We start from the raw sequence: 12,518 nt of genomic DNA, 5'->3' as shown, positions 1-12,518 counted from the left end.
CATTAAATTTACACAAAATTTTGGAATGAAACCAGTGTAATTGGGTGATTGATTGTGGTGGTGTAGATAGGGCAGGGAGGATGGCCAGCAGTGCTGAGGGTCTAGCCTAGGTAACCAGAAGGGTGAGAAATCCAATCACTGAGAGAAGGACCACAGATGAAAGGGCAGGGCTGATATTAAGCAAACTACACACTTACCTATGTATACTTAACCATTTAGCTACGAACACTAGCTTGAAGAGATACTGGTGTATCCCGTTTGTAATAATTTATCCACAGCAATCAATTATCTTATATTTACAGCATGTTGAAGAAAATATCGTCCCATAAGTCTTTTTTGTTTTTGTAAGTCTTAGTCTCTAGGAGTTCAAGGTGCTTTGGGAGAATCCTGGTGCCCTGGATGATTGACTAATGCATTAAAATCAAGTGGTGTGTTTGTATTCTGAAAAGTACTCCTAAATCTATACAAACATTGCTTGGGTTGAGGTGCTCAGATGTCTCCTACAGGCACTATGATGTTTGAAGATCATTTGTTGTGAAAGTTTCACACCAGTTTTGGTTTTCCTTCTTCATTAGCTGCTGTGCTTCCATTTTCTTCTTTTGTTGTTTTACTGCTTTCTTTTCTGTCTGCTGTTTTCTGCTGTCTCCAAACTACTTCTTGCCAGACTGCATCTTCTTCTTCCCATGCGTTGGTACTTTTTTGCCAAGTAGCTAAGTCACCTACTTCAGGTGACTGATCAGTAAAAGACATATCTTGTGTAGCTGCCAGTCTACTAACCTGTTTCCTGAGACGGCAAAATGATCATTGTCTCTTCTCAATAACAATTTTCTGACTTTTCCTTACAGTTGGTATCACATCCTTAAAATAGTCGGTTCCAGTTATTGTAAAGTGTTCTGTTGTACTGCCTCATTCCATTCTCACCCTCGGTCTTTACACTTGTGGGTGCATCCTCATTCTAAGAAGTCTACTCTTCAACATCTGTCTGTTTAGGAACTGATGAATAATTAACTGCAACTGGCAAAGTTACTTGGACCCCAACTTAATTTCTGTCCTTGGACAGATCTTCATACTTATCTTTTTGAGGAATGAGAATATGGTTGCTAGGCAAGTATAAACTCGAAATAACTGGAACTGTGTTATGGCCATGGTGGGAATCAAAGCTTTCCAGTCTTCTCCTCACTCAGAGACTCCAGGCTCTGCAGGTGGCTTCCTGGAGCTGTGCTGTGCCTGTTCTGTTCCAGCACTGCTCATTCAGAGGCAGGCATGGGCTCCATCACCATTGCCAGCCATTGCACATGGGCCACTGCCGTGGTCTGCTCTTCAGGAATCTCTCCCCACGGCCCTTCCCACCTCACCCCCTACCAGTTGTATTTTTAAACATTAGAACCACACTCTGCATGATAAGGTCCTTGCACTTTTAAGAGGTGTGTGGGAATGAAGACCAGATGGAGAACAGCAGATTCACATCTCCAGTTTCACTACAGACTAGGAAATACACATGTTGACTAAAACGTCGAACAGAATTGATCACCATATTCCTCTTTTTTTTCTAAATTTAACTTGCTGAAGTTAAATGTTTATGTGATGAAATTGCACTCCATCCTCTTTTCTAGGGATATCATGAAAACTAGTAGGAAGATATTTCTGATGCACGTTGTATTTCTTAGACTAGGTTGAATACAGGCATGACATGTTTTTTTGTTTGTTTGTTTTTGTCATTGTGGCAGATTGCTGGGTCAGAAGACAGGTCTGAGTCCCGACAATCCATTTCTGGATCCCTGCCTGCCAGTGGGACTCACAGATGTGGTGGAGAGGAACAGCCAAGTCTTGCATGTCCGAGGAAGAGGAGACTGGGTGTCTTGTGGGGCAATGCTGAACCCCCTGCTGGCTCGCTCCAACACCAGCCAGGCCTCACTCAATGGCATCTATCAATCGCCTATTGACTTCAACAACAGCGAGTTCTATGGCTTCTCTGAGTTTTTTTATTGTACAGAGGATGTGTTGCGCATTGGTGGCCGCTACCATGGGCCAACATTTGCCAAGGCTGCTCAGGTAAATTATTAATGATAAACATGGCTTATGCTGGCAGCAGCCATTTATTGAATGCCTCACTCTGTGCCAGGTGCTGTGCAAAGGGCTTTGCATACAGAATCTCACTTGTTCTTTGCAGGAGCCCTTTGAACTCTCATTTTACAGATAAGGAAGTGGACTCAGAGAACTTAAGGATCTAGCTATGCTGTACTGCCTTCTAATTAACTAAATTTAGTTTCCATGGATGTCATATCACCCAAATTATTACCCAGGTGTAAAATTTTTGTGTTGGCTAATGGTTTTTCTTCCAACTTTCCAATAGTCTTGTTTAATGTTTATGCCCAAGAAATGTCACCTCCAGTATTTTTCCTCTTGCTAGCTATTCTCTGTTGTAATGTGCTTTTGGAGATGATATCACCCAGAGGGGCAAGTCCATCTTTCTTTTGGTTTGAGGTGTTAAGAGGCAGAGCGGTATGGGGTCCCTGGGAATATTAGATGTTGTAAAAAGCAATGATGATGGAAGTTTGTTTAGATTTAAAATAGAGGAGTAAAAATTCACTTTGAGCATATATAGGACTTAAGCATCATATAAGTTTAAATCATTGGTACCTGGACAGATGAAAGTTTAGCCAGCTTTCTATCATGTTCTGCTTAATTTAGGGCCATCTCTTTGAATTGTTGCGTATCTCTATCTTTTTCATCAGAGAAACTAATGGGAGAATCTGTCCTCATATTTTTTTTTTTTTCCTTGAGATGGGGTCTCACTCTGTAGCCTAGGCTAGAGTGCAGTGGCACAATCTCAGCTCATGGCAACCTCTGCTTTCTGGGTTCAAGTGATTCTCCTGCCTCAGCCTCCCGAGTAACTGGGATTACAGATGCCCACCACCATGCCTGGCTAATTTTTGTTATTTTTAATAGAGATGGGGTTTTGCCAAGTTGGCCAGGCTGGTCTCGAACTCCTGGCCTCAGGTGATCTGCCGCCTTGGCCTCCCAAAGTGCTGAGATTACAGGCGTGAGTCACCGCACCCAGCCTCTCCTCATATTTCCCTCCCTCCCTCCCTTCCTTCCTTCTTCCCTGCCTACCTTTCTCTTTCTTTCTTACAATTCTCTAGGGTTCTCTTAGTGTAAGGCTTCCAGCAGAATAATATCTGCAGTATCTGTACTATTCTGTTCCCAAAAGACAGTCCTTAAGAAATACTGTGGGACACCTGGTTTGTATTTGCTCCTTTCTCTCCAGCCTCCAGGAAGACCTTCATGCTCCCTTTTTTTCTGGAGCCCAGAGCTCCATAACTATCCATGGCCTGACTCTTTCTCTTATCTCAAAACTTCTTCAGATTCTATTCCCTTGAACACCAAAAGGCTCAAGTTATTGCTTGCCAACATTGCTAGTGGCTTAACATGTTATCTTTTCCAGGTAAAAGAGCGATTTTTTTCCCTTACCTTTTTAACTTTGACTCAAACGTTATCTTCCCAGAGCCACTTTCTGGGACCACTCTATCCAAAATGACAACGCTCCCCATATTACCTGTTGCCCTTTCCTGCTTTATTTTCCCTGAGCATTTATGTTATCCAGCGTACCGTGTGTGTGTGTGTGTGTGTGTGTGTGTGTGTGTGTGTGTGTGTGTGTGTGTTTATTGTCTGTCTCTTACCACTAGAATGTAAGCTTCCTGAGGACAGGAATTTTTGTCTGTTTTATTTACTGCATGATTCCCTGGCATCTAGAACAGCACCTGGCACATAGCAGACATTCAGTAAATGTCAGTTTACTGAACAAATCAAAAGGAATGATTATTTTGGTGAGAATTATAACACCAAGGGAGGCCAATGACAGGTTTCTAACCATCCTCTTCCATCTGCTCTCCCTGCTCATGTCAGTCCTATGTGGAGTAGAATGAAGCTATCTTTGGCTTTTGACATTACTATTTGTTAGTCCTAACCTCAGCCCCTCTGAAGCCTAAGAGGCTCAGAAGCCACATCAGGCTGGCTTGGTGCTAGACATGGGATGATGGGAATAAACAGGGGTATGGCGCAGTGTTTAGTGAATGAATATGTCATTTCTGTTTTCCTTTGTCAGCTGGTAGCCCACAAGTAACTTTAGAAATGGAACAGCTGTGACTGTGGGGAAGGTAGAGAGTTTGCCTCCAAATTCATGTTGCACTATTTCTGTGGTTGATCCAGGATTACTGTGGCATGGCTTGGTCGGTACTAACTCAGAGATTCAAGAATGGCCTCTTTTCATCACATGCAGATGAGCATCGACTCAAGTAAGTTACTTCCCTTTCCTCCTTAGATGTGGCCTTAAAATCTAGATGGCAGATTATAATGGAGAGAGAGTGAGCAATAATGCAGATTAGATTTCATGTTGAGGGAGCATTTGATTATTCCAGATTTGATTTTCTGAGGGATAGGGGCCAAAATAGTGAGCCTATTATAGCAAAGCCAGAAGAAATCAGTGGTTACCAAACAGAGTTCTCATCAAGTGATTTGACAACAAAAGTGATTTTTTTTTTTTTTTTTTGAGACAGGGTCTCACTTTGTCGCCCAGGCTGGAGTGCAGGGCACGATCTTAGCTCACTGCAACCTCCGCCTTCTGGGTTCCAGCAATTCTCCTGCCTCAGCCCCCCAAGTAGCTGGGACTGTAGGCACGTGCCACCATGCCTGGCCAATTTTTGTATTTTTTTGTAGAGACGGGGTTTCGCAAGGTTGCCAGGCTGGTCTTGAACTCCTGAGCTCAAGTGATCCGCCTGCCTCGCCCTCCCAGAGTGCTAGGATTACAGGTATGAGCCACAGGGCCCGGCCAAAAGTGATTTTTTAACTTTGTATTATAGATAATATCAAACATATAGAAAAGTAGAGAGAATAGCAACATAAACCCTCATGTAACTATCACAGTTTCAACAAATAACATTTTGCCAGTATGGTTCTTTGGTCCTTTCATTTTTAAATGTTTTAGTTAAAAATTGTTTAACATTGCCGGGCATGGTGGCTCACGCCTGTAATCCCAGCACTTTGGGAGGCTGAAGTGGGTGGATCACCTGAGTTCAGGAGTTCAAGACCAGCCTGGCCAACATGGCGAAACCCCATCTCCACTAAAAATACAAAAATTAGTGGGGTTTGGTGTCAGGTGCCTGTAATCCCAGCTACTCGAGAGGCTGAGGCAGGGAGAATTGCTTGAACCCAGTAGGTGGAGGTTGTAGTGAGCCAAGATTGCGCCACTGCACTCCAGCCTGGGCGACAGAGTGAGACTCTGTCTCAAAAAAAAAAAAAAATTGTTTAACATAAACAAAACTAGAATAGTGTAATCAACTCCTGTGTACCTGTCACCCTGCTTTCCTAACAGTTATCAGCTCCTGGCCCATCTTGTTTATATCTGTTTTCCCATCCACAATCCCCCTCTTACTACAACTGGGTCGTTTTGAAGCAAATCCCAAACATCATATAATTACATTTGTAGATATTTTAATATGCTCTCTGAAGATAGGGACTCTTAAAAAAAAGAAAAAGAAAAAGACAGCCACAGTATCATTATTGCCTTTATGGTAAACACAAGATAAGTAGGCTGACTTAGAAATAACTCACTTAGAGGTGAGGAAGGTGAAGCGGGAGGAGGTAGGTCTTTTAATAACTGGTGGGAATACGGAGTGGCTTATTGCAAAGGAAAGTATTAGAATTCTTTTCTCTTTTTTTAAAATTTAATTATTTTTGTCACACAGATATCAGTGTTTTAAATCGGCTTGGATGTACCAAGTCTTACATGAAGGATTCCACTTTCCCTATGACTACCCAAACCTGCGGACAGCCCAGCTGGTGTATGACCGGGAGGTTCAGTGGACGCTGGGAGCCATTCTATATAAAACACGATTCTTACCACTCAGGTAAAGTAAGACTGACCAGTCTGGTATCTTGAACTCAGAGGATATCAGTTGATGCCTCAGAATTGGTTTCTTTTTTTTTTTTTTTAACCGGCTTAGAATAGGTCTTAAGTGACCTTCCTCCCTACCCCCTCACAAAAACAAACTCCTTTACTTCCATGTGAGCCACTGTTACTACCAAGCATGCTTGAACAGAAAGAAGGTTGAGCCTTACTGGTCTGGAGTCTCAGCTTTGCTGTTTCAGAAATCCAGCTTTATTTGTTTACTCACAACAAACCAGTCTTTAGGACTGAGCTCTTACTAATCACTTCCAAGATACTGACAAGCTAAAATGTCATTCTTGGGTTACCCTGGAAAACACATCTGACTAAAGAACAGGGTTAGGATGTCTAGAGCAATCTTTCATAACGTAGGGAGGCACTCCAGACATTGTGTCATTGACTTAGAAGGCTTTCTGGTGGGTCAGAATTAGAATAAAGGACGTGAGATGTTTTTAATGGGGCTACTTTCATCAAACTCTGGTAGCCTGATGCCATACCTTTACGTACTGTAAGATATTTGGGACAACTTTTAGGTACTCTGTACCCTGGACTGTTTCAGATAAACTCAGATGAATTTTCTATCTTTGATGTTTGTTCCTCTAAACCCAATACCGTCAGGAGCCAGGCAGGTGATAGAAGTGAGGGAAGCGGGCTAGGTGGGGGTTGCCCACAACTGGAGCATGTATCCCAGTTAACGAACGGGCTGGTTACCGTCACACACAAGCGCTGTCCCAGCATTTGCCAGTTCTCATCTGTCCAGGGAAGTCAGAAATCCATATTTTTTATGAAGTCTTTCAGTTTAGAGATTTTCATTCTAGAAGAACACTGCAGGTCAAACCAGACAAAACTAGATCTGGATCTGGAGCGCTGAAGAGTGGCTTCTGTTCTAGCCAGGTGGACTATTACACTTCGTTTTCATATCACCTTATTTTTATCAGACTGTAATACAGTTGATCAGGTAACAGCTTTATTTAGATATATCCTAGATCCTAAGGAAACACAGTACCTTTATTTTTTATTATTTTTTTGAGACAGGGTCTTGCTCTGTTGTCTAGGCTGAGTGTGGTGGCAGTGCCGTGTTCATAGCACACTGCAACCTTGAACTTCTGGGCTCAAGTGATTCTCCTGCCTCAGCCTTCTGAGTAGCTGGGAGTACAGGTGCTCGCCACCATGCCAAGCTAATTTTTTAATTTTTCTTTTGCAGAGATGAGGTCTTGTTATGTTGACCAGGCTGGTTTTGAACTCCTGGCTTCAAGCAATTCTCCTGGCCTGGCCTCCCAAAGTGCTTTGATTACAGGCATGTGCCACTGCACTTGGCTGCACAGCAACTTTAAAAAAAGGATTTAGACACACTCTGATTTATTTATTGGATTCAGGGGATACCCTACTCTCATTAGTACTGTATTTATAAACCATATTTTAAGACTTATGTTACAGGTGATCAATCTAGCCTTTCTGTTCATTTTTTGGGCTTCAATTTCAAAGGCCTTTGTTCCCATCGTGGCTTAGATTCTGGAGGGTGTAAGCCTGGAGGTCCCTTCTGGAGGCCGTGGGAAGGAAGACACAGAAGTGCTTCTGGGGCGGGGAATGTTCTTCAGCTTTGCCTGCTCTGTAGAGCTGGTGTCATAAAATGTTTATGTGGATGGAATAAATGTGGTAACACTACTGGGCCTTTCAAATCAGTAAATGTCTCCCTCTGAAACTTAACAGTTTTTTCCACCTACAAATTCTTAATTCTTCCCTAGGGATCTTCGGCAGGAAGGTGTCCGACAAGCCCATGGTAGCTGGTTCCGTCTCTCCTTTGTATACAACCACTATCTCTTCTTTGCCTGTATCCTGGTGGTGCTACTGGCCATTGTCCTATACCTTCTGCGGCTACGCCGAATTCACCACCGAGAAACACGAGCCTCAGCTCCGTTGGACTTGCTTTGGCTTGAAGAGGTGGTGCCCATGATGGGAGTACAGGTGGGGCCATGAGGCTGGACCAGGACTAGAGAAGCTTGAGCACCACTGAGTTGCTGCTCATTGAATTCCTCCCCTTTCTTATATGGCCTCAGATGCTGTGATGCCTGACCTTGTGGATATTTGCCCTTGGAATTTCTACTTTACTTTCTACCGTTAATTCCTTCTCAATACCCAGGTCTTCTCTGAGAGAAGCTATAATTTAATCTGTGAGGAACTAAATGACAGGGATTGGTGCTAATACGGGGGACCAAGCTTTGTCCAAGTGAAGCAGGCTTCGACTCCTTCTGAGAGGTCTGGTGTGTTCCTGGAATCTCACCTTTTATTCCCTTGCTAAAGCATGAAGTTTGGCATTTGGCACACTGGAAGCCTGGTTGAAATGAAACTTGTAGCATCTGATACAAAGCCAGAGACATTCTAGCAAGTGCAGCAGCCCCTTCTTTCTCTGTAACAGAGATATCATTTATGTGGAGATCCACAGCCTTTAACAAGGATCCAAGATCTTTGCAGTTCAATGGACCACGTAGGAATTTCCAGGCACCAAAATGATATAACTTCCTTGCTTACTTGACAAAGAAGCCATTATGGGTGTGATCCAAGATCCCTGTCATAGTGTTGATGATGTTAGTACATGATTTTAAAGGTTAGAACCCCTTCTAAATGAATGGTCTGTGGAAGATGTTAGTATCTTATCTGATGCCTGGTATGACGAGGATAGAAAATTTTTCCATTTTTATGTGCCTCACAGGCTGTTTGGGCATTAATTTTGCTTATTGAGCCTTAAGTGTGTTAGTAGGATGGAGAAACTGTGATGGGGACTGGGAACCTGGATTTGTCTGATTTTAGGTCACTGTTCCCTAGGCCTGTTTTTGTGAGCCCTTAAACAGGAAGATACAAAAAGAGTTCTTTCATTTCACTGCTAAAATCAGTATGTAGTTTGGGGAATGTATTTGGGTTGTTTTTAAAGAAAAGGGGAACAGAATCAGGAGAGTGGGCAAAGGCAATAAAATCAAAGTTCTTATTAATTATTTCTGAGAAATGGAAGTTTCTCAATTTCTGACCCTTGGAATGTCTGAAAGGGAGCAAATTCTAAACTTTGGAATAGATCAATCTGTTAATAAGCCATCTGGCAACTTTCAGAACCTCTATTAAGAGACTGCTCAGTCACAAACAGCACTTCCATTAATGAAGCGAGAGGAAAAGCCATAATAATTACATCTTCACCCACAACCTTTCCAGAGCTTTGCTTCTCCTCCACATTTAGCCATTAAATTGCATGAGGATTTCTCTTCATCAGGGTCCGCATGGAATCTTTCTTATATTTTACCCTTTCCTACATGTAGACTTTAATGTCCTGTCCACGAATATGCTCCCAGGGCTGGGAGCATTTTCTTTTCTTTTTGTCACCTTTGATTTCTGGGATTAGATTAATAGGGGAAAAAGTCCCTGGCTTTAAAGAAAACAAAAGTAGAATTCTTCAGAAATAAATTTCATACTGGGAACAGAAAGGAATTAAATGCTTCATAAAACAGGGAAAAAGAAATTAAGATCATCCTAGAAATAAACTAAGATAAAAATAAATATATTGACCCTTGGTTGGTAGATAAAAAGATAACCAGTCTTGTATTGTTTTAAAATTAGATAAACATAGATTAAACATACAAAGACTCTGTTCCTTTTTTTTTTTTTTTTCTTGGAGACAGGGCCTCACGCTGTCACCCAGGCTGGAGTGCAGTTGTGCAATATCATGGCTGCTGCAGCCTCAACCTCCTGAGCTCAAGCAGTCCTCCCAACTCAGACTCCAGAGTAGCCGGGACTACAGGTGTGCACCACCACACTCAGCTAATTTTTTATTTTATATTTTTAGAGATGGAGCCTATGTTGTCCAGGCTGGTCTCAAACTCTTGGGCTCAAGCAATCCTCCTGCCTCGGCCTCCCAAAGTGCTGGGATTACAGGCATGAGCTACTGCACCTGGCCTCTGTTTCCTTTGGAAATCTCTTACCTTTCATTAGGGTTTTTTTTCATAGCAATTTCTTTCGGTTTTTAAGACTTCTACATTGCTTTAATTTTCTATTATCTGTGCTCCATGAACCTTATGAATGCTGCTTAAAAATAATGTCAAAATATGTTTTAGCTAGCCATTGCCTACTCAGGTAACATTTTCTTTTGCCCTCATCTTGGTTTCCATATACTATCTTTGGTTTTTTTGTGAGATCTAATCAATGATCTAGTCAGAAGCTACTTAACTGGCTAACAGTGATCATATTCATGTGCTAAAAATGAACTTGAAACAGGGAAGTAGTGATTGGTCCAATTTGAAAGCTCTTATTAATATTCTTCATCCTGGCTGTAGCAATAGCCATTATTTGTTAAGCCTTTGTTATGTACCAGACACTCTTAAGGATTTCATGTGTATTATTCAAATTGCTATTACTCTGTTCTTTTTATAGTTGAGAATCTCAGGATACCTACATTTATCACTTTTTCAATATATATGTATTTCTTATTCTTATTTTGTCTTGGAGTGTTTAATGTGTTATTTCCTGTTCATTACTTTAATATTATGGGATCTAGGCTTGTCTTTATTACCATGAGCAAGGTCTCCAGGAGTTCCACAGTACTGAAGGAAAATTTTATCATATCCCTCAGAAGAACTGAATATTTATTGTTGGTATTGGCTCCTTTGTTTATTCTGTTCTCCCAATTAATAGATTTTAAATGAAATCTCATTAGCTAGAAACAAAAGCCATTTACTCCTTGCTGAGGGCCAATTACTTAAATATATTTCTTCCTTATAATAAAATAATTTGCTTCTAGGAGCAGAAATCTATCTTGCCATACCCTTTGGTTTTTAAAGATTTCTCTTCTATTTGCATTTCTGTACTTTGGTGGTTCTCCCATGAAGATAATTATGGTGTCATAAAATTCACATTCCACTGGTTCCTTTGAATCTTACGAACCACTCTAGTTAACAGAGACAATGAACCTGAACTGTTTTAGTACTCGTTATTACTGAGACAGGTCGCAAATGTCAAAATAGGAGTCCGTGGCTTGTAGTGATGCTTTTTAGTCTTGTGATAGCACAATCCATCACTTTCCCCAAAATTCTTGTCAAAAGAACGTAATGAAAAATATGTAAAATACCCATTTATGTGGCATTTCATTCATTTAAGTTGCAGTTAACTGTAAGCCAAATTATACCATTTTTTCTCTCTGTACTTTAGCTCCTTGAATTTCCTTAATCTGGGAAACTTTTGTTCCCACACCAAGGAACAAATTCAGGGGGTACAAGTGTAGGTTTGTTACATGAGTATATTGAGTGATGCTGAGGTTTGGGGTACAGATCCCATCACCAGGTGGTGAGTATAGTACCTAACAAACAGTTCTTCAATCCATGCCCTCCTCTCTCCCTCCCTGCTATAGTAGTCCACAGTGTCTATTCTCGTCTGGGAAATTTTCATCACTTTCCACCAATCTTCTATTTCTTCTCCAAATGTCTTCCAAAGTATCTTGCCCCACCCCCTCCTCATCCTAAGTGATTCCTTTAACTTCAAGATCATATCCAGTGATTGCTGAAAAATGTCTGCCATGTACTTGCTAAGCCAGTCTTTTTAGGCATTAACATTTATTATCACATCCATATTTACATTTTTGAAATAATTTATTCTTCTCACTAGTATCATCTAAACAGATGCTTCTCACAGTTTTATGTTTTGTTTTTTGTCAGGGATGAAAGACAAGTGAGTGGTTATCACTTAAGGGAAAGAACAGTAGGCTTAATGAATAGCAGACCTGGATTCTAGTTCTGGCTTTGTCATTTACTAGCTCTGGTACCCCGGGCCAGTCACTTACCATCTCTGGTTCGGTTCTCATCTATCAAACAAAGTGGCTGGACAAGATTAGAAACTAAAGGCAGAAGACAAGGTAGAAAGATCATATGATTTTGGGAAGAGCATTTTGTCCTTTGGTTTAGAAGACCAGGCTGCCCAAAAGAGCCTCCTATTTTATCCATAACCTCTGATGATGATAAGGTTGGTGGGAACAGAGTTTCTAATAGCAATCATAATAAATTTCAGAAGAGTTTTAAAGCTGGGACTTTAAAGGTCTTCTGGTCAACCCCCTTGATTTATATGGGTGATGAAACTGAGGCCTAGAGCAGTTGTAATATGTGCAAAGTCATAGTGAGTGGCCTCCTAGGCCCCAGTTTTCTCTGTAACACAGACACCCCAACTACTTTGTCAGCTACAATGAAATGTTCATTAACAGAATCTTTCTGCAAGTATAAACAGAATCTATTCTTTATAAAACAGCTGGCCACAACTAACTATGCCCGATCTTTACAACTGCTTCTGACATTCATTTATGACTGCTTTGCTCACATTTAGGAATAAACTTTGAAAAAAATACTTTGTTAGAAATTGTGCCAAGTTTTTACTACATCTATTCTTGTTCCTGTATTTCTTTTCATACTTTTAAATTTTATACATCTTTTTAAAACAATTTTATACAATTTCCTTTACTACAACATCCAAGCAATTCATTAGATGACTACAGCCTAGATGAAGGTATAAATGCCTATTACATCTACCTCATTAAAGAACTTCGTTGTAA

At 41.0% G+C, this 12,518-nt stretch overlaps 2 protein-coding genes across 2 annotated transcripts in view; one reads left to right on the top strand and one right to left on the bottom strand.

Moving 5' to 3' along the window:
• ENTPD7 (ectonucleoside triphosphate diphosphohydrolase 7) overlaps positions 1-9,482 on the top strand; it is a 46,923-nt gene extending 37,441 nt beyond the window's left edge. The window contains exons 10-13 of the mRNA XM_003255330.4: positions 1,728-2,052; positions 4,210-4,295; positions 5,745-5,906; positions 7,690-9,482. Coding sequence (XP_003255378.1) covers positions 1,728-2,052; positions 4,210-4,295; positions 5,745-5,906; positions 7,690-7,921 — 805 coding nt within the window. The 3' untranslated portion in view covers positions 7,922-9,482. The remainder of the gene's footprint in view (positions 1-1,727; positions 2,053-4,209; positions 4,296-5,744; positions 5,907-7,689) is intronic.
• Positions 1-12,518, bottom strand: part of LOC100599631 (cytochrome c oxidase assembly protein COX15 homolog) — a 38,534-nt gene that overhangs the window by 2,514 nt on the left and 23,502 nt on the right. The gene's annotated exons all lie outside the window — the stretch shown is intronic.

Source organism: Nomascus leucogenys, chromosome 3 (genome assembly GCF_006542625.1).
Source record: "Nomascus leucogenys isolate Asia chromosome 3, Asia_NLE_v1, whole genome shotgun sequence".
Classification (NCBI taxonomy): domain Eukaryota; kingdom Metazoa; phylum Chordata; class Mammalia; order Primates; family Hylobatidae; genus Nomascus; species Nomascus leucogenys.
Note: the sequence above shows the minus strand (reverse complement) of the source record. Positions and strands in the feature narration are given on the sequence as shown.